Source organism: Natator depressus, chromosome 14 (genome assembly GCF_965152275.1).
Source record: "Natator depressus isolate rNatDep1 chromosome 14, rNatDep2.hap1, whole genome shotgun sequence".
Taxonomy (NCBI): domain Eukaryota; kingdom Metazoa; phylum Chordata; order Testudines; family Cheloniidae; genus Natator; species Natator depressus.
In genome coordinates this window covers 37735437-37761678 of record NC_134247.1, presented here as the reverse complement: position 1 = coordinate 37761678, position 26242 = coordinate 37735437, and the positions used below count along the sequence as shown (strand labels likewise).

General features: G+C 49.3%; 2 protein-coding genes across 2 annotated transcripts; both read right to left on the bottom strand.

Moving 5' to 3' along the window:
• Window positions 1-602: 602 nt before the first annotated feature.
• Window positions 603-25499, bottom strand: LOC141998587 (uncharacterized). Its single transcript, XM_074971459.1, has 7 exons — window positions 25273-25499; window positions 24471-24607; window positions 23278-23365; window positions 22567-22693; window positions 18119-18232; window positions 16395-17750; window positions 603-3078 (listed from the first exon to the last, which is right to left on the bottom strand). The coding sequence occupies exons 2-7, from the start codon at window positions 24560-24562 to the stop codon at window positions 2225-2227; spliced, it is 2631 nt and encodes an 876-aa protein (XP_074827560.1). The 5' UTR covers window positions 24563-24607; window positions 25273-25499; the 3' UTR covers window positions 603-2224.
• Window positions 3345-9693, bottom strand: LOC141998570 (zinc finger protein 707-like). The gene is made up of 4 exons (XM_074971441.1): window positions 9510-9693; window positions 8840-8966; window positions 3687-3872; window positions 3345-3423 (listed from the first exon to the last, which is right to left on the bottom strand). Exons 1-3 carry the CDS (start codon window positions 9531-9533, stop codon window positions 3736-3738), a joined length of 288 nt encoding a protein of 95 aa, XP_074827542.1. The 5' UTR covers window positions 9534-9693; the 3' UTR covers window positions 3345-3423; window positions 3687-3735.
• Window positions 25500-26242: the final 743 nt, after the last annotated feature.

Here is a 26242-nt window from a genome sequence, read left to right as displayed (position 1 = left end):
ACAAAAAGGACGTGCACAAATTGGAGAAAGCCAGCAGAGGGCAACAGAAATGATTAGGCGGCTGGGGCACATGACTTACGGGGAGAGGCTGAGAGAACCGGGCTTATTTGGACTGCAGAAGAGAAGAGTGAGGGTGGATTTGATAGCTGCCTTTTGTGATGGGTTCTCTCATCGGGACCCCCTTGGGACTGTCACTTGATGCACTAAGATACCACTGAGACTAACCCTTCTGCCAGCATGGGCACCCCATGCCACTGCCTTGCTGAGCCAGACCCTCCAGGCCTCCTCCAGCACAGACACAGAGGTAGGGCCATACCCTTCTGCAGAATACAGACACTGAAATCAGCTCATCTCTGGGGTGACTCAGTTAAAGGGACTTACCTCAGCACCCCAGTGTACAGCCCCAATGGGACCTGAACCCCAGAAAAATCCATCTTAAACTGTATAAAGTTTTATACAGTATAAGTTTCCATTATTCACCCTCTTTCTCGAGGTAAAGAGATATGCATAGACTGTTTGCTCCCCAGGTAACAATTACTTACACTGGGTTTATTAATAAACAAAAGTGATTTTATTAAGTATAAAAGGTACGATTTAAGTGGTCAAAAAAAGATAACAGACAGAACAAAGCACGTTACTAAGCAAAATGAAACAAACAAACCAGGCTAAGCTTAATACACTAAGAAATTGGTTACATGTAATATCTCACCCTCAAAGATGTTCCAGTAAGCTGCTTTCACAGACTAGACTCATTTCTAGTCTGGGCCCAATCCTTCCCCCTGTTCAGTCTCTGTTAGTTCCAGCAGACATCTTGGGTGGTAAGCAGGGGTCTCCTCATGACCTTCTCTATGTCTTGCTTCACATCCTTATATAGATTTGGCCGAAGGCAGGAATCCTTTGTGTTCTTGTTTAAACATTCCCCCCAGCCTTGTGGAAAAATATCAAATCCAAGATGGAATTCCAGCATCAGATGACACAGACGCATGTCTTCACATCACCCCCCCTTCTCACAGGTCCCACAGACTTACAGGGAAACAAATCCATTCACAGCCCACTGTTTCTTGCTTAAAAGTCATCAAGTTCCTGAAGTACCATTAATGGCCCTCACTTAGCATAACTAAAACAGGACCTTAGATTTCTACTTCATATTTCTAACTTCAGATATAGAAATGATACATGCCTACAAACAGGATGAACACATGCAGCAGATTATAACCTTTCCAATGGTATGTCACATCACACATTTTGCATAAAGCATATTTCAGTTATGTCATATTCATATTTCCATAAAGAACATGGAGTGCAACGTAACACCTTTAAGTACCTAAAGGAAGGTTCCAAAAAGGATGGAGCTTGGCTGTTCTCGGTGATGGCAGATGACAGAACAAGGAGCAATGGTCTCAAGTTGGATATTAGGAAACACTATTTCACTAGGAGGGTGGTGAAGCACTGGAATGCGTTATCTAGGGAGGTGGTGGAATCTTCTTCCTTAGAGGCTTTTAGGGTCAGGCTTGACAAAGCCCTGGCTGGGATGATTTAGTTGGGGTTGGTCCTCCTTTGAGCAGGGGGTTGGACTAGATGACCTCCCGAGGTCTCTTCCAACCCTATTTTTCTATGATTCTAACTGAAGCAGGCAACTGAACACAGGAGCGGAGTGGGGAGAAGGAGAAGTAGAAGCAGAAAGCAAGAAGCAGGACCAAATGCAGCTACAGACATGGGACGCGTTGAGCCTCCAGCAAGCTCCGGCTGGTGCTGGGTCATGTAGTAGCTAGCTCCACCCCTTCACCAATCAGGAAGTACAATCAACCAGGCACACCCTACCAGATGCCCAGTGAGCTGCTGGGAGGTGGACCCTGCTGCACTGGGACCACAGACAGTCACAGCTACTGTAGGGAAAGACCAGGTGTGTAGGATTTTTCAGAGCTTGGGTGCTCTTTTAGCACATTGTTGGAGAAGTGAGATTTTCATGATAGCAGGGGGGAATTTTAATTGTACTCCTAACAAGCGATTAGCTAGGAATCCTGGAACCATATCCACTGTCTGCTCAGTGACTATCAACTCTTTTACAGGTTCAAATCCATCATTTTTTTCTTTTCTTGTTTTCACTGTGTTTCGTGTACCGATTTTATTAAAGGTCTTTTTAAAAGTCAAAAATCTCTCCTTCTTGTGGGAATTCTCTGATGCGTGAGTTCCTACTGAATCTTTTCTCACCACTTGCATATTTCTAGGGTATCTCACTCTTGTGGATTCTCCGATGTTTAGTGAGGTATGAGTTGTTACTGAAGCTTTTCCCACAGTCCAAACATTTATGGGTTTTCTCTCCCATGTGGATTGTCTGATGCATAATAAGGTGTGATTTCTGTATGAATCTTTTCCCACAGTCCAAACATGTATGGGGTTTCTCTCCCGTATGGATTTTCTGATGTCTAAGAAGGGCTGATCTCTGACTAAAACTTTTCCCACAGTCCAAACACGTATAGGGTTTCTCTCCCGTATGGATTCTCTGATGTCTAAGAAGGGCCGATCTCTGACTAAAACTTTTCCCACAGTCCAAACATGTATGGGGTTTTTGTCCCGTGTGCGTTCTCTGATGTATAATAAGGTGTGAGCTCTGATTGAAACTTTTCCTGCATTCAAGACATTTATACGGTCTCTCTCCTGTGTGAATTCGGCGATGTTTAATAAGGTGTGCACTGTGACTGAAGCTTTTCCCACACGCAAGGCATTTATAGGGTCTCTCTCCCGTGTGCAGTCTCTGATGCGTAATAAGGTAGGAGCTGTGATTGAAACATTTCCCACAATCCAAACAAATATGGGGTTTCCCTCCCACGTGATTTTGCTGATGTTTACTAAGGTTTGATCTCACGTTGAATCTTTTCCCACACTCGAGACATTTATAAGGTCTCTCTCCTGTGTGCACCCTCTGGTGTGTAATAAGGTCTGAGCTCTGAATGAAGGCTTTCCCACAGTCCAGGCATTTATAAGGTCGCTCCCTCATGTGCATTCTGCCATGTTTAATAAGGTCTGAGCTCTTACTGAAGGTTTTCCCACAGTTCAAGCATTTATACGGTTTCTCACCTGAGTGGTTTCTCTGAAGTGTAACAAGGTTTCTACTCACATTGAATCTTTCCCTACTCTCAAGAAGCGTATAGGGTTTCTCTTCCTTGTGATATGTCTGTGGGGCTGTGGTTTCCTTGGGATCTTTGCATGCTGCCCCATATTGAATGGATTCATCCAGTTTCCTCCTCGGATAATTTCCCAGCTGCATATCTGATATGTGTCGAACTCCCCAGGCTTTTCCCTGTTCCAAGCCCTGGGAAAAATTCCCTTCAGCTCTTCTCAAAAACGTCTCCTGCGGTTCCACTTGCTCAGGACCTTCCTGCTGCTGAATCTCCTCCTTGTTCTCACTCACTGTCCTATCACCTGCTGGGAGAGAGAGAATCCAGACAGGAGTCACTGCCTGTGCCGGGGAGAAAGGACCGAAAGGGAAATAGCAAAGAGGGAAAACACAAAATAGTGACTGCTGGGGAGCTGGAGACATTGGATTCTGCCTCCACATCCCAACCAAACGCTCCCAGGTAAATAAAGTCAGGGAGGAAATTCCCGAGAGCTAACAGGATGAATGGGAAGCTGTGACTGACATTTGCCGGGATGATATGACACCAGAACTGAGGGCTCTCACTCACCGCACATTTTGGGAGTCCCAGTTTTTCCTTCACTCGCCAGATGTTTCTGTCACGGTTTCCCTGCCCCCTCACCTGTGCAGGTGCCTCTTGGGCTCTCCCTTTCCTTGGCTGCCTGGAGATCCGGGACCCAAGGCTCCTCCCCTCCTTCCAGCCGGGCGATCAGCTCAGGTTTGGGAATGGGGAATCCTGCAGAGGTGGTGAAATCAGACCAGATCAGGGTACATGGAGCATTGGTAGAGTATCTGTCATAAAGGGCATTCCCTGAGTTTAACCTGACCCCAATTTGTGCTGGAAGGGGTGATGATGTGGAATGTAAACAGATGAGGGACAGGGTCACTGAGCCCCCTTGGGAGCGGCAGACATGTAGGGAGATAGTAGGAACTGACGTGGTCTCACTAGGAGTTCCCAGGATCTGTGCCCTCTGGGGGACAACACATCTAGATAGACTTACAAGCAGTGCTGGGGAGGAGCCAATGGTCATGGTACGTAGGTATCAATGACACAAAGGAAAGTTAGGATAAGGTTCCTGGAGGCCAAAGTTAGTCTGATAGGTAAGAGATTAAAATTCATTCTCTGAAATGCTTCTGGTTCCACACGCAAGGCCAGGAAGACAGGCAGAAATGCAGGGTGTCAATGCATGGATGAGATGATGGCATAGGAAGGAGGGATTTAGCTTTATTACAAACCGGGGAAGGAAGAGACTCTATAAGACAGATGGGCTCCCACTAAACCAAAATCAAACCACACTGCTGGCATGTGAAATTAAAATGGTTGTAGAGGGTTTTTCAAACTAAGGGCTGGGGAAAAGCGGCCAAGTGCGGAGGAGGAAACGGTTCAGGCAGAAGCATCTCTTAAGAATGAATTTATTAAAAAAGTGACTCTATACCCTAGTACTGAGGCTAGGGAAGGAGTTGATAAAGTACAGATAGGAGCTAGAGAGGAACAGTTATGCAAAAAAATGTCCTATTGAAACATAACAAATGACGGCAAGCATATTGAGAAAATGTACAAATGCTTACACACAAATACATACGTATGCTTACAAACAAATGCTAGAAGTGTACAAATACTAGGATGGCTTAACTAGAGTGCCTGGGTTAAATGAGGTTATTGATATAACAGGCGTTGCGGAAACACGGTGGAATGAGGACAATCAATGGGACACAGTAATACAAGGGTACAAAATATATAGGAACAATAGAGTAGGTCACACTGGTGGGGCAGTGGTGCTATTATATGATAAATAAAAAACCCAGAGTCAAATAGGGTGAATATCTAAAATGAATCCAACTGTAAATGATGGATAGAAATTCCAAGCTTGAAAAATAGGAGTATAGCAGTAGGAATATGCTACTGACCACCTGACCAGGATGGTGACAGTGACTGTGATATGCTAAGGGAGGTCAGAGGAGCAGGAGAAAATGTAAAAATAATGGGTGAGTTCATCCATCCTCCTATTGACAGGATAAATGTCACCTCAGGGTGATTCAGAGACAACATTTCTAGACACCATAAATCAGAGGTTCTCAAACTGTGAGCTCCATTCAGGTGGTCCACGGACAGTTCCCTCTGAGCCAGTGTTTCCCAAACTGGGATTTGCGAACCCCTGGGGGGTTGCACAATGTTACAGGGGGTTCTCTGGGAAAAATTCCTTAATGGCGGACAGAGCTGTCCCTAGGGACCCCGGGCAGCATGGGGCCAGCAGCCTGGAGCTTCAGGGGCTTCCAAGAGCTAAGCAGATCAAAGCAAGCACATCCATCACACTGAGATGTAAACTTCAAGACTCCTTATAACAAATGGAAAGGGAGGTAGATTTTTTTTAAACTGTTTTTAAAATTAAATAGGCTGCTAGTATTGTTTTAAAATTCTTATGAAGAACAAGTTTAAGGTTTGTTGTAATTCCTGGTTTGCCTGGACTGCTCCAGACCTGAATGCTTGTGGAGGAGGAACTCCTTGAGTTGGCTTCTTAAATCCCTTCATGCTGTCTCACATCTGATACTCCTTGATGAAACACAGGAGCCTTGTCTTATTACAGGCTTAATCAAAGTGATACGAGCTACAAAAGTGAGATAGTGGAAGAATGTTTCCATTTTCATAATGTAATAAAAATACAATAATGATAAATAATAATAATAATAATGTTTGACTATATGGCTCGTTGGCCTAGGGGTATGATTCTCGCTTTGGGTGCAAGAGGTCACGCGTTCAAATCCTGGAGGAGCCCTCTTTGGGGAGGGATAGCTCAGTGGTTTGAGCATTGGCCTGCTAAACCCAGGGTTGTGAGTTCAATCCTTGAGGGGGCCATTTAGGGATCTGGGGCAAAAATTGGGGATTGGCCCTGCTTCAAGCAGGGGGTTGGATTAGATGATTTCCTGAGGTCCCTTCCAACCCTAACCTTCTATGATAGTGTGTAATAAGCATGTAATAAAACCAAATTTTATATTTCCAAGATCATTGCTTTTATAATTTATGCTCAGGTAAGGGAGAAAATCTCTGGAAATATTCATTTTTAGGAGGGGGTTTTCGAGACTTGACATTTTAGTAAAAGAGGTTTGTGGGTTGTTAAAGTTTGGGAACCACTGCTCTAAACCTAAGAGTATTCTCATTGACTCTTAAGTAGCAAGCAGCACTAGGTTTGGTGGGGGTGCTGCTAGGTGTTTTGTAGGATAAAGACCTTATTTGCAAGCTCTTTGAAGCAGGAATCTGTCTGCAAACTCTAAGCCACGTGTTAATGTGCTCCAGGACCTATAAAAACTCAACGAGTCCACTGTGAGTTTTTGAGTTGGTGACACCCACAATGTGAAACCAGGAGAACTTTGCCTGTTTCTACAGGGCTCTGTTGCATTTGCACAGCGTGGGTCCTAAACAATCATTTAAACTCCCCATCACCAACCACTTGATATTTTACTTCACTTCATATTTTCAGTGTTGTTACTGGTTTGTGATTTTGTTTTGCTCTTTGTGTCATGTTGTTACTTATTTTTAATGTTCTATGTGCGTGAAGTATTAATCAAATTTAGAGTGGACATTTCAGAGAAATTACATAAGCCTGAGCAAATGCCTTTTACTCTCCTTTCCAGTATCAGAAAATATTGTATTAATATTTGCGATGAGAGCATGACTATTTCTAGTTGACTCATAGATTTGTTTAGCATCTTAAAGCTGAGCTATCTGTGCAGATAATATGCATGTATGAGGAAGTTAATTAGTAAGGGTTTTTTTATATAGTGCTTTTATCCAAAGCGCTTTACTATAGCTTTACAATCAACATTCGGAAAGATCATTAAGTGTCTGCCGAGATCCTCAGCAACGTTCAAATGGTCCATGAAAAAAACATTTGAGAACCACTGCCATAAATTATTGCTTCTTGGAGCAGCTAGACCTCGAGTGCACCAGAGGAGAGGCAATTCTTGATTTAGTCCTAAGTGGAGGACAGGATCTGGTCCAAATGGTAACTATAGCTGAACTGCTCAGTAAAAGTGACCTGTAATATAATTAAATTTAATATCCTTGTAGGAGGGAATACACCAAAAAGTCTAACATCAGTACGGGCAAATTGGTTGAAACTATGGTAAAAGAAAGAATGATCAGACACATAGAGGAACACAATATGTTGGGGAAGAGTCAACACAGCTTTTGTAAAAGAAAATCATGCCTCACCAATCTATTAGAATTCTTTCAGAGAGTCAACAAGCATGTGGACCCATCACAGTAACATTTAACTTTAACACGGGAAACGACAAGAGAATGAGGATGCTAGACAGGCAAAAATTAAAAAGAGCAGTCCCCAGGGTAAAATGCCTGCAAGCAACATGGAGATTACTTAAAAACACAGTAGGAGGACCAAAAAACTGCCACCATGGCTAAATAGCAGAGAAACAGAGGCCATTAGAGGCAAAAAAACATCCTTCCAAATTTGGGAATCCTGGTAGGGATAATAGGAAACTTGGGCAAGTTAATTCTAAAAGTACAATATGGCAGGCCAAGAAAGAATTCAAGAAACAACTTGCTGAAGATACAAAAATTAACAGTAATTTTGTTTTTAAGGACACATGAAGGAGGAAGCCTACCAAACAGGAAGTGGGGCCACTAGATGACAAAGACTCTAGGAAAACAAAGCCACTGTAGGGAAGGTAAATGAATTTTTTGCATTGGTCTTCACTGCAGATGGTGTAGGGAGACACCCACATCAGAACTATTCTTTTTGGGAGATATCTTTGAAGCCCATATTTGTCCCACATTGATGTTTCAACAGAAGATGTTTTAGACCAAACTGATAAATTAAAAAGTAATAAGGAACCAGGCTCAGGAGGTATTCGCCCAAGAGTTCTCAAGGAACTAAAATATGAAATTGCAGAGCTACTGATTGTAGTCTGCACCTCAGCCTTGGTACCAGATTAATACACACAAGAGGAAGTATTTTTTCACACAACGCAGAGTTAGCCTGTGGAACTCATTGTCGATGTATGTTCTGATGGCCAAAAAAGTATAACTGGGTTCAAAAAAGAACTGGAAAACCTCACGGAGAATAAGTCCAGCTAGGGCTATTAGGAACGCAACCCCATGCTTGGAGCGATGGCAAACATCTGGCTAACGGAAATTGGGAATGGAAGACAGGTGTGGGTGACTCCAGAATTCCTGGTCTCACCCCAGAGCCTGCACCCCCAGCCTGAGCCCCCACCCCCTTGCATCCCAATCCTCTGTCCCAGCCCTAAACCCCTCATCCCCAGCCCCACCCCAGAGCCCACCCCCGCAGCCAGAGCCCTCACAGCTTTGCACCTCAACCTTCTGCCCCAGGCCTGAGCCCCCTTCCACACTCCAAACTCCTTGGCCCTATCCCCACCACATGAATTTTGTATGTGCACCAACATGAAGGTGATGTGTCACACATCCCCTCCATATTGGTGCACATAACAAAATTCATTCCACTCAGGAGTGGGAAAAAATAGAGGGAACACTGAGGCAACTGTTATGTTCTTACATTTCTGATACCCCCATCCCACTGGAGGGAGTATGGAGATGTAAATCTATCTCACACTGGAGCTGGGGACTACACGACCCTCCCCCCCGAATCCAACTGACCAGGGAAGAACCTAGAGTCAGACATGCAGACCCCACAGCTTCTAATAACCTAGGGGACAGGAATCCCTTACCCAGTGAGGTCACCGTCTTGTAGTTCTCCTGCATGACGTCCCTGTAGAGAGCTCTCTGAGCAGGGTCCAGCAGAGCCCCCTGCCCCTCAGTGAAATACACAGCCACCTCCTCGAAGGTCACCGGCATCTGAAACAAGAGTCCCCAACTCAGCACCTGCTGCTCCAGCCACAATTCATGGGGGAGAAAGGTCAATAAAATGGAAGCTCTGGGAAAGCCAGAGTAGCAGAATCCCACCCCCACCCTGCTCAGAGCAGCCAGGAGGCTTCAGGTGGTGGGAGAAGGCGAGAGCTCCTTGTCTCCCCAGCAGATGGAGCAGGGCAGGGTCTTCTCATTTCCCACTCGCCTGCCAGCCACAGGGAGATACGGGAAGCAGAGCTCTGAGCCGGGGACAGGAATCCCGACAGCTTCCCTTCGTATTTCACAGCACCCTTTGGCCAGTAGGGTCAGGGTCCAGAACTGGGAGTCTGGTCAGTTTTCCCAGCCCTGCCCAGGGGGGTGTTTCCTGTTTCAGAAATGAAGGAACGTTCCCCCCTGACCATGGGCCTGTTCAGAAAATCATTTCCCAGCAGGTTTGTCACACGCTGCCCCCCCTCCAGGCCTCACCCTGCGTGTTTCCTGCCCCTCCCCCTCTACAGCAACCCCCCCTGCAGCTCCCTGAAAATCCCCTACCTGAGCTGGCTCCATCAGAGCCATTTCTCTTCCCTGTCCCCTGGACGATCTGGAGCAAAATGTGGACGTGATTCCTCAGCCTGTCAGGGCGAGAGGGGAGGTTACAGAAAGGGCTTGAGTTCACGTCACACCCCAATTCCCCCCAGGCTCTCTCCCTGCGGACAGACGCTTTGGGCTCTGCCACACTGGGAAAACCCTCAGTCAATTTATCACAACACAGGGTAGGGGCAGTGACAGGCAGGCAGAGGCTGATCCCATTGGTCCATCCACAATCACCCCCTGCCAGAGCCAGCAGTGACTCCGGTCTGACACCGGTGTGGGTGAGATCTGAATCCTGCAGGGAAATCAGACCAGGCCCCTGGGGAGCCCCGAACACTGAGGAGACAGACCCCACACCAGTATGGGTGTGTCTGACAATAACACATCGGGAGCAGGGTGTGTGTCTGTGGGGTGGGGTGGGCTGGATATTTGCCTTGGTGCTTCTGAGCCTTTGGGAAGAAGCCTCCACCGACCCCCAAAACATCATGGACTATTTGCAGTAAAAGATTTCCCCTCTAGCTGCTGGGTGGGGCAGCCCCTCCCCCTCTCCTGCCCCATGGGGTGGGTGAGCTGCCCTTGTATCTCTCCCTCTCCTTCTCCCCGACCCCTCCCTTCCCCAGCCAGTCTGCTCTTGCTCTCAGTCTCCCCCCAGCCTCCCCTCCCCACATCCCCCGTTTCCCCCGCAGTGACCCCCCCACTCAGAGTTTCCTTCTGTTGCAGCCCTGTTCCCATCCGCCCCATAAGTCTCCCCAGATTCTCCTGCATCGCCCCATCCCCCTTCAGCGCACCCCCGCCCCCATCCCATCCTGCCCCTCACACATCCCTGTTCCCCCTCAATACCACCTCATCTGCACCCCCGCCCCGCGCACACCGGGAGCTGCGGCAGCTTTCCCGGGCCCGGGGCAGGGAACCGCAGCCAGCTCCGCGGGGAGCAGCCCGGGGCCAAACCCGCCCCCTGCAGCCCGGGGGTGACGGGGGGGGCGGGTCCCTCTTACCTTCCCCCCGAGCGGGGCCCCCCGGGGCAGGGGCCGGGCCGGGAAAGGGGCTCTGGCAGGGCCGTCCCTAGCTGTTCTGGGGCCCTACGCAGCCCCTCCTGCGGAGTCGGGGGGGCAACGCCTCGGGGGGGGGCGGGGCTGGCTTGGGGACAGGGGGGAACCACTCAGCAGGGGCGCGGCTGGGGCCGGGTCGCTGCACTTCCCACCGCCGGCGAGTGCAGGCGCGGCCCCGCGGCAGAGCTCTGGAAGTGGGGGCGCGGCTGGGGCGGGGCCCCTGGGGAAGAGCCGGAGCAGGGGCTGGAGCGGCACGCAGCTGTGCAGGGCACCCGGAAGTTTAGTGCCCCAAATCTCCTGGTGCCCTACGGAGCTGCCTGCTTTGCCTATGGGTAAGGACGGCCCTGGCCGGGCTGGGGGCTCTGCCCTGGGAGAGGCTCCCGGGGAGCAGCGGGCAGGGCCCGGCTGGAGACTCCCCTCTCCCGGCTGCAGCCCGGGCTCCGGGCTCCCAGCACCAGCCGCCGGGGCTCGGGGATCTCGCCGGGAGCCAGAGTCCCTGCAGCGGCTGCGAGTCACTTCCTGCGGCCGGGCCTGAGCCCCGCGATCCTCCCCCCAGAGCCGCCCCCCAGCCGCTCCTGGGTCCTAGCGATCAACCCACCGATCTGCAGCCCCCTGCCCCAGACCCTGCCCCCTGAGGGCCCCACCTCCCCTGGGCACGGACAGCTTCTCCCAGCGCTAGGTAGGCCTCTTGCCTCGAAGCCCCAGTATCAATGGGGACAGAAAGAAGCCGGGAGATCCCGGGGAGGGGGGAGAAGGGGGGTTTCCATGGAGGCTGGGGGCTGTTCCAGAGAGCCCCCAATGTCTGCATGGACACAGGGGTGATGGGTTCGGGTCCCGGTCCTAGAGAGGCTGCCCGGGACACGTTTCTCGGTGACACTGTCCGACTCAGCATGTGAGTTCCTCGAGTACAAAACTGGTACACGGAGCCCTTTGCCAAAGACGGTCTCTTGTCTCCACACTCCCATCCACGGCTACCAGCCCTGGGCCGGAGCTACCAGCTCTGCTCCCCTGGCTCTCAGGTCAGGGAGCTGCCAGTGCCATGGCAACAGGTTCATTCAGTGATTTGTAGGCCTGCATTCACCCACCCCTGGGGCTCTAGGCAAACCCCCCTCATGTCTGCCCCCCACCTCCAGGAATCCCAACTACCCCTCGCCCAGCTGGCTCCTCCATGTGGGCACTGAGTGCTGATCCCCATCCAGAGCCTGGATGTCAGCGGCAAAGCTCTGGCCGGCCTGGTTCAGGTTGTCTTGGTGCTCTGCCCATTTAGGATTGGCTCCAGGGTCAAAATTTTTCCTGGGGGAACGGGGGTTTCAGCGCCACTCACTGACTGGTATCCACTTTGCGGTCAGCCCTGGCTCCACTGGATCCCTCCAGGGTTAGGAGTCTGGCAGAGAGGGGCTGGGGGGGGAGTTGATTCAGTAACTGTTGTGGCCAGAGGGGTCTGGGCCCTGCTCAGAGAGAGGAGGCCCCTCTCCATCTCTCTTTGTTTTCCAGCCTAAGTCATAAGCTGCTGCCTCCTCCATCGGGATCTGGGAGCCCGAACTGCACAGCTGCTGCTCCCCAAGCAGGGTCTGTGCTGGGGAGAGACCCTCAGCAAAGCCCCCTCTGTGCCCAGAGCATCTGAAGATGTTCATTGGGCCAGAGGAAGAGACTGACTCAGCAGCCCAGGGGTTGGGGCACCTGCCTGGGTGGGCCCCGTCCCCTTTCCCAAGGACTCTGTAATGACACCCAACGTGTCCCAGGTTTAGCAGGAGAGATTGAGGGAGCCCGACGTTGGACGATCCCCTGGCCCAGTGGCGAGAGCATCTCCTTTGAGTAATATTTAATCACGGGTAGTTTTAGTAAAAGTCACGGATAGGTCACGGGCAATAAACAGGAATTCACGGAAGCCTGTGACCTGTCCGTGACTTTTACTATAAATACCCGTGATGACTAAATCTCTGCTTCTGGGGCCCCACTACTCTGGGGGGGGGGCATGCTCCAGTGGTGGGGGCTGATGGGCCCGAGTGGCCCACTGCTCTAAGGCCCCCAGCGACCATTCTCCCGCTGGCTTCTGGGGCTGCCCCTGGGCCACTGCTCCGGCCGCTCCCGGGACCACTGCTTCTCGGGCAGTCCCTGAGGCTGGCCCCCCAGGACTGATGCTTGGACACTCTCTGGGTTGGGAATGTTGTTCGTTCAAGCAAAATTTATGTCCAAAAGTACATCAGAGGCCCCTGAGTTTCCTGGAATCCTCGGCTCAGACATGGCAGGATGTTGTAAGTAAGAGGAAGTTGGACAGCGGTGGCTTGCTGACTGATCATGGCTAGGGTACTGGTTGACAGAAGGGTGCTTTCTTGATCAGGGCAGAACATTAATCCTATTGGGATACCTCGGGATGAAGTGCCCAAGTTCCCCGCAACGTAGGCATAGGTCTACTGGTTCCTTACTGTGGCAGTACAACAGGGTTGAAGCTGGTCAGCCAGTGCGGGTTGAAAACTGGATTTCCTAGTCGGCATTCAGCCAGGTGATCGATGGTGATGCACAGCTTGGCCGCAGCCTCTGGGTTGGATGGGGGCTCTATCTGGCATCGAAAATAGGAATGTTCTGGTGCTTCGTTCCATCTAGTGCCAGCTGCTAAGGGTTGGAATTCTGCAGCGAACCTGGTAACTGGGCTATTCCCCTGGCGTAAGTCCTGAAGTGTGTTCTCAGCAGAATGGGTGCAATTTGGGTCATTGAAGACAGCCACCACGTCTCAGCTGAATTCCTCAAGATGCCCCGGCAAGGAGCTGGAAGTTCTAGTGGGGGGAACACCCAGACTAGGGCTCCCCTCACTAATAGGCTGACTATGAACCCCACTTGGGCCTAGTCACTGGGAAATGAACAGGGTCGTAGCATGTACAGGAGCCCGCCCTGATTCAGGAAGCTGTGAAATTCCCTGCGGTCGCTGTCTAACTTGGCCAGCAGCAGAATCTTTGGTTCCTGAGTGACCTGTGCCCTGGGTAGTGAGGCCTCAGTCTGGGGTGGCAGCCTCTGAAAGGTATCCATTACCTCTGAGAAGAAGAGGAAGGCCTTAGTGGAGGCCAGTTTCTCAGCCAATCAGGTCTCCGGTTTTCTCTCTTGGGTGGCTCAAACTGGCAGGATCACAATCATGTTGCGGGTGGTTGTGTCTTAAGGTCAGAACCATGAGGATGACCAGGCACCTGGAGGGGAGAGTGGAATCAAGCTAGAGACAAGAGTCAGGACCACAGGGCACGTGGGGTCATAGTCAAGAGCAGAGCCGTAAGCATGAAAAGGAGTCAATTTATGAATTTGCCAGGGTGCCAGATAGATTTCAAAGCTGAAACCTAGCAAACTCGGCCTATATATAATAGAATCCAACAGAATCCCTTGTATTCAGTCCAGGGAACATTAGCTTACTAGTTTTAATGACGGGTTCTTTTCAGGTCCATTTTTAAGTTGAACTGTGTTGCTCACACCAGGACACATGCTTATCCTCAACCAAACAACAATTTATTAATTCACCCAGAGTCACATCAATATACAATCAGCAGTTCACCACCAAAGTGCAGAAACAACCAAAGTGCTAGGTGTATACAACACACACAATAGTCTTGCTAGCATTGAGGCTCAGCAGTTATATCAAGTAACAAAGTACCAAGATTTCTGATTACATTTACTTGTGACCGTCAATTCTAAATTCCTAACACATTTATCACACTTCCCAGGGTGCACTTGTCTGCAAGGCACTTTGAAGAGTGTGGTTAGTACAGTTTGACTGGACTAGTCCGAAAGAGACAAGTTTAGAGTATTAAAAACAATTGCTAAACACAATTCTTTTCAATCGTTTAGGCCAATTTGCTTGGGCTTAACAAAGAAGTTAAAATATGATTACTTGACGTCTCACTAGAGAGCACAGGCTCAGCAAGATAACTCTCAGTAATCTATATGAAAGAACAGAAGGGGAAATGCAATCCTTGAAATGAAATCTCACCACTTCTGATCCATATAACCCTGGGCTGGTGGAAGAGTTCTTTCCACACGTCTCGCCCGGGAGTGAGTCATACTTAGGAATTTTTCACTTTCTTGTTGGGTTCAGTCAACTCTCTTTAGCACATGGTGACTTCAGTTTATATAGCCTAGTTTCAGGGCTCATAGGAAAGGGCCACACACACATTCCTATTGGACTCAGGTCAAATGAGTGCTTAGGCTTTTTCTTTGCTGCCTCCATTGGTATCCAGTTGGTGGCGTCAGTGTATCACAATTTACTTCAATACTTTTTTTTATCAGAGGCTTTATACATTTGATTCATTTCAAGGATTGTATTTCATCATTAACCCCTCCTATGGATTGGGACAGCCCCTTCTAAGCAATTTCTCTTAATATCCCAAAGTTATACCATGGTTTATATCTTTTTACATTTCTTCTTCCTTGTGCCAGACAATTCTTAGAGAGCAACATTTACAATGAAAACCAACAAAACCTTTATACTCTTCTAAATTTAGAGGACATACTCCATACATTCTTTGATTGTACATAAGCATTTCACCTTATTTAGGACATACAACAGAACAAGAGACATTTTCCACATACGGAAGGATGTAGATCTGATTCAGAATCACAACGCTGACAAAGGTGCGGATTTTAATTTGGGGGGGAAAGAGATGATTCACAGCATATTTGATTTACAAGGAAAACAATGTATAGTTTATTCTTTGGGGTGAAAACATTTTGCATAGGCAAGCAGGGTGTGACCCTTGCTTGGTAACTTGGAGTTCTTTTTAGCTAGGCTGGGAGGGAGAAAGAGGTTTATACATGAGCAAATTATGAGATATTCTTGCCTAGCTGATTAACAGTACTCTCATTTAGACATTTTAGTTTCTATTCTTGGGGAGAGGAAATCCCAACCTTGGCTGATCTATGGGTTCTTAGACAAGATGTGTCATATAATATGAACCATTTTCTTGCAGTCTTTACTTCTTAGGTGGATCCTATTTTGCGATAAACAGAGGTGGACTTTTCTATTTTTCTGAGGGCCAGAAGGAACCAGTAGCTATTAATCATTCAAACACATATCTGTTCCATACATCTCTCAGAGCCAAGGGTGAAACCAGGGATAAAAAGCTGAAAGCCAGAGTGGGTACGCCAGAAGTATGGTCAGGAAGCTGAGCCAGGGGTTGCAAAGATGGAGAAGGAAAGGAACTGAAGCAGGCAGCTGGGCCCAAGAGCAGACTGGTGAGAAGCAGAAAGCAAGAAGCAGGACCAAATGCAGCTGCAGGAGTGGAACGCATTGAGCTTCCAACGAGCTCCGGCTGCTGCTGGGTGATGTAGTAGCTAGCTCCACCCCTTTACCCGTCAGGAAGTGCAATCAATCAGTCACATTCTGCCAGGTTAGCTGTGCCCAGTGAGTGGACCCTGCTGCAGCAAGATCCCGGACAGTCTGTGCTGGTACTGTAGGGAAAGACCAGGTGTGTGGGTTTTCTCAGAGCTTGGGTGCTCTTTTAGCACATTGTTGGAGAAGTGAGATTTTAATGTTGGGTGGGTGGGGGGGGGCGGCAATTTTAATTGTGCTCCTAATGAGCAATTGGCTAGGAACCCTGGAACCGCATCCACTGTCTGCTCAGTGACTTTCAACTCTTCTACAGGCTCAAATCTGTCATTTCTTTTTCTTGTTTTCACTGCGTTTTATGTACCGATTTTATTAAAGGTATTTTTAAAAGTCAAAAATCGCTCTCTCTTGTGGGAATTCTCCGATGTATAAAGATGTGAGAGCTCCCACTGAATTTTTTCCCACCACTGAAGTGTTTCTAGGCTATCTCACCCTTGTGGATTCTCCGATGTTTGGTGAGGTAGGAGCTGTTATTGAAGCTTTTCCCACAGTCCAAACATTTATGGGTTTTCTCTCCCATGTGGATTGTCTGATGTGTGATAAGGTGTGATCTCTGAATGAATCTTTTCCCACAGTTGAGGCACGTGTGAGGTTTCTCTCCCGTATGGATTCTCTGATGTCTAATAAGGGCTGATCTCTGACTAAAACTTTTCCCACAGACCAAACATGTATGGGGTTTCTCTCCCGTATGGATTCTCTGATGCGTAATAAGGGCTGATCGCCGAACAAAACATTTCCCACATTCGAGGCACTTATAATGTCTCTCTCCCGTGTGGGTTCTCTGATGCATAATAAGGTGTGAGCTCTGATTGAAAGTTTTCCCACACTCAAGACATTTATAGGGTCTCTCTCCTGTGTGAATTCGCCGATGTTTAGTAAGATGTGAGCTGTGACTGAAGCTTTTGCCACAGTCCAAGCATTTATGAGGTCTCTCTCCCGTGTGAATTCTCTGATGAATAATAAGTTGTGATCTCACATTGAAGCTTTTCCCACAGTCGAGGCACTGATAGGGTTTATCTCCCGTGTGGGTTCTCAGATGCGTGATAAGACTAGAGCTCTGATTGAAACTTTTCCCACAATCAAGACACTTATAGGGTCTCTCTCCCGTGTGCAGTCTCTGATGCGTAATAAGGTAGGAGCTGTGATTGAAACATTTCCCGCAATCCAAACAAATATGGGGTTTCCCTCCCTTGTGGTTTTGCTGATGTTTACTAAGGTTTGATCTCACGTTGAATCCTTTTCCACACTCAAGGCATTTATACGGTCTCTCTCCTGTGTGCAGCCTCTGGTGTGTAATAAGGTGTGAGCTCTGAGTGAAGGTTTTCCCACAGTCCAGGCATTTATAAGGTCGCTCCCCTGTGTGCATTCTGCCATGCTTAATAAGGTCTGAGCTCTTACTGAAGGTTTTCCCACAGTCCAAGCATTTATAGGGTTTCTCGCCTGAGTGGTTTCTCCGACATTTAACAAGCTTTCTACTCACATTGAACCTTTTCCTACTGTCTAGTTGTTTATAGGGTTTTTCTTCCTGGTGATATGTCTGTGGGGCTATGGTTTCCTTGGGATCTTTGCATCCTCCCCCATATTGAATGGATTCATCAGCCCAAGAAATGAAGCAGTTTCTCAGCTGCCTCTCTGACCTGCACCAATTTCCCCAGGCTTTTCCCTGTTCCAAGCCCTGGGAAAAATTCCCTTCAGCTCTTCTCAAAAACGTTTCCTGTGGTTCCACTTGCTCAGGACCTTCCTGCTGCTGATTCTCCTCCTTGTTCTCACTCACTGTCCTATCACCTGCTGGGAGAGAGAGAATCCAGACAGGAGTCACTGCCTGTGCCGGGGAGAAAGGACCGAAAGGGGAACAGCAAAGAGGGAAAACACCACACAGTGACTGCTGGGGAGATGGAGACATTGGATTCTGCCTCCACATCCCACCCAAACACTCCCAGAGAAGGAAAGTCAGAGAGGAAATTCCCAACAGCTAACAGGATGGCTGGGAAGCCGTGACTGATATTTGCCTTGATAATACAACACCTGCTGACTGCAGCCCTGACCTGGGTGAGATGGGGCAGAACTGGGGGCTCTCGCTCACAGCACATTTTGGGAGTCCCAGCTTTTTCCTTCACTTGCCAGATGTTTCTGTCTCAGTTTCCCTGACTCCTCACCTGTGTGGGTGTCTCTCGGGCTCTCCCTTTCCTTGTCGGCCTGGAGATCCGGGACCCACGGCTCTTCCCCTCGTTCCAGCCGGGCGATCAGGTCAGGTTTGGGAATGGGGAATCCTGCTCAGGGGGTGAAATCAGACAAGATCAGGATGCAAGGAGTATAGGTAGAGTATCTGTCTGAAAGGGCATTCCCTGATTGTAACCTGGCCCTGTGCTGTGCTGGAGGGGGGGATGTGGAATCTGAACAGACGGGGACATAGTCATTGAGCCACGTTGGGAGAGGCAGACGGGGGGAGGTGGGGGGAATTGACTCCCACTAGGAGTTCCCAGGATCTGTACGCTCTGGGGGACTTGCTGACACACACACAGCTCTGGAGTTAAACCCCTGCCTATTTCCAAATCTGCAGAGCCCAGAGCCCTCCCCATGGATGGAGCTAGTCCCAGGAAGGGAGGAGAACAAGGATTCTGTGTGTGAGTGAGCAATACAGGCAGGACAATACACAGCTTCCGCCCCCTTGAAAGCTGGAGAGATGGGATGAATTAGCACAGTCATTAGAGTGCAACATGTTATTTACCTGCCTCACGGGCAGCTGGCGTATATGTGTGTGCGATGCAAGCAACTCACTGCCCTTAGAGACAAAGTACAGGGTGTGGAGGCTAGAACGCCTTAACTGGAGGAGCAAAGGGAGACAGAGAGGTACAAAGAGGAGACTTTTAGTGACATAGTAGTGTGGTCCCACCTCCTGTCCAACAGTCCCTGTGCTGTTGAGGAAGATGAAAGTCTTGGGGCTCGAAAGCATCACACTGGAACAGAGGAGATCATAGTTGGGACCTACCTTCCAGATGATGTCATGATATCCTCTGACACTGAGGATACCGCTTGATGGGTGACCTCAGTTATTAGGAAGAAACAGATAATAGTAATGGGGGATTTGAATATTAGAAATATAGACAGTTGTGTTTGTGACAACCAGGAGAACTACATGGTGCATTCCCACTGGATGCAAAGGTAGTGGCTCTCACAAGATATCTAGATAGCCTTACAAGTAATGCTGGGGAGGAGCTGATGGTCATGGTACATGCAGGTATTAATGACACATGGAAAGGCAGGACAGCGTTCCTGGAGGCCAAAGTTAGTCTGCTAGGTAAGAGATGAAAGTCCAGGACCTCCATGGAAGCATTCTCTGAAATGCTTCCAGTTACATGCACAAGGCCTGGAAGACAGGCAGAACTGTAGGGTCTCAATGCATGGACGAGATGATGGCATAGGAAGGAGATATTTAGGTTTATTAGGAACTGGAGAACTTTTGGGGGAAGGAAGAGACTCTATAGGAGGGATGGGCTCCCACTAAACCAAAATGAAACCAGACTGCTGGCATGTAAAATTAAAAAGTTTGTAGAGTGGTTTTTAAACTAAGGGCAGGGGGAGAGCCTTGGATCAGGTGAAGACATCCCTTAGGGATGAATTTATTAAAGGGGTAGCTCTATATCCTCATTTCAAGGCTAGGGAAGGAGTTGGTAAAGTACAGGTAGGAGCTAGAGAGGAACAGTTACACAAAAAAGTGTCCCATTGAAACGTAACACACGAAGGCAAGCATATTGAGAAAATGTACAAGTGCTTATATACAAATGCTAGAAGTTGACAAATACTAAGATGGCTGAGTGCATGGATTAAATGAGTGCATGGATTAAATGAGGTAATTGATATAACAGGCGTTGCGGAAACTCGGTGGAATGAGGATAATCAATGGGACACAGTAATACCAAGGTACAGAATATATAGCCATGATAGAGTAGGTCACGCTGGTGGGGCAGTGGTGCTGTTATATGATAAATAAAAAAACCAGAGTCAAATTGGGTGAAAATCTAAAATGAATCAAACTGTAAATTATGGATAGAAATTCCATGCTTGAATATTAAGAGTATAGCAGTAGGAATATGCTACTGACCACATGACCAGGATAGCGACAGTGACTGTGATATGCTAAGGAAGGTCAGAGTGGCTACAGCAGTAGAAAATGCAAAAATAACGGGTGATGTCACCTATCCTCATATCGATGGGGTAAATGTCACCGCAGGGAATGATTCAGAGATAAAATTTCTAGACACCATAAATTACTGCTTCTTGGAGAAGCTAGTCCTTGAAGCCAGCAGTGGAAAGGCAATTCTTGATTTAATCCTAAGTGGAAGACAGGACTGGTCCAAGAGGTAACTATAGCTGAACCGTTCAGTAAAAATGACCTGTAATGTATTAAATTTGATATCCTTGTAGGGCGGAAAACACCGAAAAGTCTAACTTCAGTTCTGGGCAAACTGATCGAAACTATAGTAAAGAACAGAATTATCAGACCCACAGATGAACACAATATATTGGGGAAGAATCAACACAACTTTTGTGAAGGGAAATCATGCCTTACCAATCTATTAGAATTCTTTGAGAGTGAACAAGCATGCGGACCCCCCATAGTAACATTTAACTTTAACAAGGGAAATTACACAAGAATGAGGATGCTAGTTAGACAGAAATTAAAAAGAGCAGTCACCAGGGTAAAATGCCTGCAAACAACATGGAGACTACTTAAAATTACCATAATAGAGGCTCAGACTAAGTGTCTACCCCAAATCAAAAAAGACAGTGGGAGGACCAAAAGAATGCTGCCATGGCTAAACAGCAGAGTAACAGAGGCCACTGGAGGCAAAAAAGCATCCTTTAAACTTTGGGACTCCTGGTAAGGATAATAGGAAGGAGCGCAAACTCTGGCAAGTTAATTCTAAAAGTAAAATAAGGCAGGCCAAGAAAGAATTTGAGAAACAACTTGCTAAAGCCACAAAAATTAACAGTAATTTTGTTCCACTGCATGCATCCAATGAAGTGGGCTGTAGCCCACGAAAGCTTATGCTCAGATAAATTGGTTAGTCTCTAAGGTGCCACAAGTCCTCGTGTTCTTTTTGCGGATACAGACCAACACGGCTGTTACTCTGAAACCCTTGTTTTTAAGGACATCTGAAGGAGAAAGCCTGCCAAACAGACAGTGGGGCCACTATATGACAAAGACTCAAGGAAAACAAGGGTATTAAGGAAACTAAGAGTCATGCAATAAGAGGGAAGGTCTCATGGATCAGTCACTCGTTGAAAGATAGGAAACAAAAGGTAAGAATAAATGGTCAGTTTTCACAATGGAGCGAGGTGAATAGCGGAGCCCCCAAAGAATCTGTACTGGGACCTCTGTTATTCAACATATTCATTAATGATCTGGGGAAAGGGATGAACAGTGAAGTGGCAAAATTTGCAGACGATACAAAATTGTTCAAGACAGATGAGTCTAAAGCAGACTGTGAGGAGTTACAGAAGGATCTCACTGAACCAGGAGATTGGGCACCAAAATGGCTGATGAAATTCAAGGTTCATAAGTGCCAAGTAGTGCACATTGAATATGTATAGTTAGGATTATTTTTTCCAGTGGTATGTTCTAAATTAGCTGTTAACAATCAAGAAAGAGATCTTGGGGTCACTGTGGATAGTTCTCTGAAAACTTCTGCTCAATGTGCAGCAACAGTTAACAGTATGTTAGGAACTATTAGAAAAGGGATAGAAAATATCATAATGCTCCTATATAAATCCATACTGCACCCACACCTGGAATGTTGTGCCCAGTTCTGGTCACCCCACCTGAAAAAAGGTATAGTGGAACTGGAAAAGGTTCAGAGAAGGGCAACAAAGATAATCAAGGGTATGGAATGTCTTCAATATGAGGGGAGACTAAACAGATTAGGGCTCTTTAGTTTAAAAAAAAGATGACTAAGGGAGGATCTGACAGAAGTCTGTACAATCATGAGCAGTGTGCAAAAACAGAATAGAGAAGTGTTATTTATCCTTTCATACAATACAAAACAAGGGGCCACCCGATTAAAATAACAGGCAGTTGGATTAATACACACAAGAGGAAGCTCTTTTTTCACACAATGCACAGTTAACCTGTGGAACTCATTGTCGATGGATGTTGTGATGGCCAAAAGTATAACTGGGTTCAAAAAAGAACTGGAAAACTTCATGGAGAATAGGTCCAGCTAGAGCTATTAGCCAAGATGGTCAGGGATGTAACCCCATGCTTGGAGTGATGGCAAACATCTAGCTAACAGAAGCCAGGAGTGGAAGACAGGTGCAGGTCACTCCATAATTGCCCTGTTCTGAACACTCCCCATGAACCTCTGGTACCAGCCATTGTCAGAGACAGGACTGTAGTCTGACCCAGTATGAGAACTGTTATGTTCTTACGTTTCTGATTCCCCAATCCCACCGGCGGGGATATGGAGATGAGTCTCTCTCATGCTGCAGCTGTGGTCTGTAGGACCTAGTCCCCCCTAATCCAGCTGAGGAAGGAAGAACCTGACCAGATTCAGACATGCAGACCCCACATCTTCCAATAACCGAGGGCACAGGAATCCCTTACCCAGTGAGGTCACCGTCTCATAGTTCTCCTGCATGACTTCCCTGTAGAGGGCTCTCTGACTGGGGTCCAGCAGAGCCCCCTGCCCCTCGGTGAAATACACAGCCACCTCCTCAAAGGCCACCAACATCTGAAACAACAAGTCTCCCCCATTCAGTGCCTGCTGCCCCAGCCACAATCCCACTAGTCACAGGGGAGGAAGGATAAACAAACAGAAGCTCTGGGGGTGACAGAGTAGCAGAATCCCACCCCCACCCTGCTCAGAGCAGCCAGGAGGCTTTAAGGCATGGGAAGAAGGTGAGAGCTCCTTGTCCCCCCCAGCAGACAGAGCAGGGCAGGGTCTTCTCATTTCCCACACGCCTGCCAGCCACAGGCTGATACGGGAAGCAGAGCTCTGAGCCGGGGACAGGGACAGGAATCCCAACAGCTTCCCTTCGTATTCACAGCAGCCTCTGGCCAGTGGGGTCAGGCTCCAGCCCTGGGAGTCTGGTCAGTTTTCCCAGCCCTGCCCAGGAGGGTGTTTCCTGGTTCAGAAATGGGGGGAATGTTTCTCCTTCCCCCACCCGGTCAATGGGCTGTTCAGAAAATCAGGCTCCAAGTTGAACATGCCCCAGCAGGTTTATCACACCCTGTCCCCTCCCTGTCTCCCCCTGGGGGTTTCCTGACCCTCCCGCTCCACAACAAACCCCCTGCAGCTCCCTGAAAATCCCCTACCTGAGCTGGCTCCATCACAGCCATTTCTCTTCCCTGTCCCCTGGAAGACGGGACGATTTGGAGCGAAACGTGGATGTGATTCCTCAGCCTGTCAGGGTGAGAGGGGTGATGGGGGAGGTTTCAGAAGGGGCTTGAGTCCATTTCACACCCCGACTCCCCCCAGGCTCCCTCCCTGCAGACAGATGCTCTGGGCTCTGCCACACTGGGAAAATCCTCAGTCACTTTATTACAACACAGCCCCAGCCCCTCCTCACAGCACTGAACCTCCCGAGACACTTTTAACCCAACCCCCCCCCCCCCCCCGGACAGAGTCTCTAACACAAATTCTGAAAAAGAGCAGAATCAAAGGAACCATTTGGGGGGGATCCCCCCCGACACTGGCCACAAGGATTCGGCCGGGGGAGGACCTGGCTTTTCCTCTGTCAGTTCCTACTCTTCTTCCCAGCCGAGTCAGTCTGCCCAGGGGTGATGCAGGGAATGAGGCTTGGAACCTCTCTTCTTGCTCCTGCTGCCCCTTACAGTCTCTCCACTCTCCCTTTCCCGCTGCCTGGGAGAACTGGTTACCGCCCCACTTTCATGGGTGTTTGCTCTCCAGTAGACAGATCTCCTACTACAACAGATAGGTCTGTGTCACTGAGGGCAGCAGCTCTAGGCCCTTTGTGCAGAGTCACTTTCCGCAGGCACAGGGGGAGCCTCTCCCCCTCCGGTACAAATTCACCAGCAGGTCCCTGAAAGGGGCCCTTTGTGCAGAGTCACTTTCCTGCCGGGCCTCAGACCTTTCCCCCAGGTCTCTCCATCACCTGCAGGCTCCGGCTCAGGGGCTGGCGTGGGCAGAGCCCGGAGCTGCCCCAGAGGCTGGTTCCAGCCACTGGAGAAAGTGCCCACCCAGGCAGGGCACAGAGGGAGGAGTGGGGGTTAAGGAAGGCCTCTCCCTGGCACAGCCCCAGCTGGGGAGCAGCAGTTTCACACTCTGGGCTCTCAGGCAGAGGAGGCAGCATCTGACCCAGGGAGCTCAATTCAAGGGCTCTAATATCAGGAGCAGAGAGAGACACTGCACCAGCTGCCTCCTCTCCCTGAGCAATAATCGGAGCCCTCTGGTGGCAGCAGCTAATGACTGAGCCTCCCTGTCCTGCCCCAGCAGCCCCCAGGGACAGGCAGGCAGAGGCTGATCCCATCGGCCCATCCGCACTCACCTCCTGCCAGAGCCAGCAGTGACTCCGGTGTGGCTGAGATCTGAATTCTGCCCGGAAATCAGACCAGGGCCCCGGGCAGCCCCGAACCTCATTTAATCCATGCACTCAGGAGACGGACCCCAAAATCATGAGTGTGTCTGAAAATAATGAAATAAAATAAATTGGGCGCACAGGGGGTGTGTGTGGGGGGGAGGGGGCGTCTGGATATTTGGTTAGTAGCTTCTGAACCCTCGGGCAGAAGCCTCCACCTACCCCCAAAGCATCATGGACTATTTGCGGTAAAAGATTTCCCCCAGGCTGCTGGGTGGGGCAGGCCCTCCCCCTCTCTTGCCCCATTGGGGTGGGGGAGTTGCCCTTGAATCTCTCCCTCACCCCGACCCCTCCCTTCCCCAGCCAGTCTCCCCTCCCCGCATCCCCCTTTTCCTTCGCAGTGCCCCCCACTCAGTTTCCCTCTGTTGCAGCCCTGTTCCCATCCGCCCCATAAATTTCCCCTGACTGCCCGACATGGACCCATCCTCCCTTCAGCGCACCCCCGCTCCCACCCCCTCCTGCCCCCCACACATCCCTGTCCCCCCCCAGTATTTGAAAAGAAGCAGTATAATTCCAGAAGAGGGTAAAGATTGCTGATGTGCTGTCACTGTAATCCCCCCTTAGCTACACCCCCCCCCTTCAGCTCCCCGTCTGCCCCCCCGTCACTGTCCCAGCCCCCGCCCCGCGCACACCGGGAGCTGCGGCAGCTTTCCTGGGCCCGGGGCAGGGAATCGCAGGCAGCTCCGCGGGGAGCGGGGCGGGTCTCTCTTACCTTCCCTCCCAGCGGGGCCCGGCAGGGTCCCAGCACCAGCCGCCGGGGCTCAAAGATCTCCGCCAGGAGCCAGAGTCACCGCAGCGGCTGCGAGTCACTTCCTGCGGCCGGGCCTGAGCCCCGCGATCGCTCCCAGCTGCTCCTGGGTCCTAGCGATCAACCCATCCCGCTGCGGCCCCCCTGCCCCAGAGCCCTGGGCTCGGGCAGCTTCTCCCAGCGCTATGTAGGGATCCTGCCTAGAAGCCCCAGGATCAATGGGGGGACAGAAAGGAGATCAGCAGATGGTCCAGCTTTGCTCTTTCACTTCCATTCTTCTTCACTTCTTTGGTTTCAGAGTAGCAGCTGTGTTAGTCTGTATTCGCAAAAAGAAAAGGACTTGTGGCACCTTAGAGACTAACCAATTTATTTGAGTATAAGCTTTCGTGAGCTACAGCTTGCATCCGATGAAGTGAGCTGTAGCTCAGGAAAGCTCATGCTCAAATAAATTGGTTAGTTTCTAAGGTGCCACAAGTACTCCTTTTCTTTTCACTTCTTTGGGTGGCTGCATCTGCCATTGAGCAGCCTGATGGAAGTACCTGAGTCCTCTGTCTAGGCACGCAGGCCCAGTAGCTAAAGCCAAGCCCCACTGAGAGCAGTGGGAGATTAGCCTGGAGTGTCAGGAGTGGAGGCTTGGCCCATGGGGACCGCAGGCACTGCAGCTGCTGCCACCTACATTGTGAATCCTCCAACACATCGCCAAAGGGCTCTTCCACATTCTACAAACTGGCCTCACCGGCTGACTGTCTAGGAGAACAGAAATCCTTTGTTAGAGCAGGAGAGTCTCTTCAATGCAGCACTCTTTCCACAGCTCCCAGAGGGTCACAGTGAAACACCTGCGAGTCTCTAGGAGGCTCTCAAGGAGTTCCCTTCTCAGTCACTTGACACCCACTAGCAATGGTCTCTGACAGTGGCATTGCAAAGGGGAGCTCAG

Bases quoted from the DNA above. Each gene is read 5' to 3' on its own strand.
- LOC141998570 (XM_074971441.1), bottom strand. From the start codon at position 9,533: ATGGCTCTGATGGAGCCAGCTCAG. The intron at 8,967-9,509 runs GTAGGGGATTTT...CTCTTGTTTCAG, and splicing joins CTCTGATGGAGCCAGCTCAG to ATGCCGGTGACCTTCGAGGA. The intron at 3,873-8,839 runs GTAAGGGATTCC...CCACCTCTGCAG, and splicing joins CAAGACGGTGACCTCACTGG to GATTCCCCATTCCCAAACCT.
- LOC141998587 (XM_074971459.1), bottom strand. From the start codon at position 24,562: ATGAGGTTCGGGGCTGCCCGGGGCCCTGGTCTGATTTCCGGGCAGAAT. The intron at 17,751-18,118 runs GTGAGGAGTCAG...TCTCTCTCCCAG, and splicing joins CCCGAGAGACACCCACACAG to CAGGTGATAGGACAGTGAGT. The intron at 3,079-16,394 runs GTGAGATAGCCT...GAAACCACTCAG, and splicing joins ACATCGGAGAATCCACAAGG to GTGAGAAACCGTATAAATGC.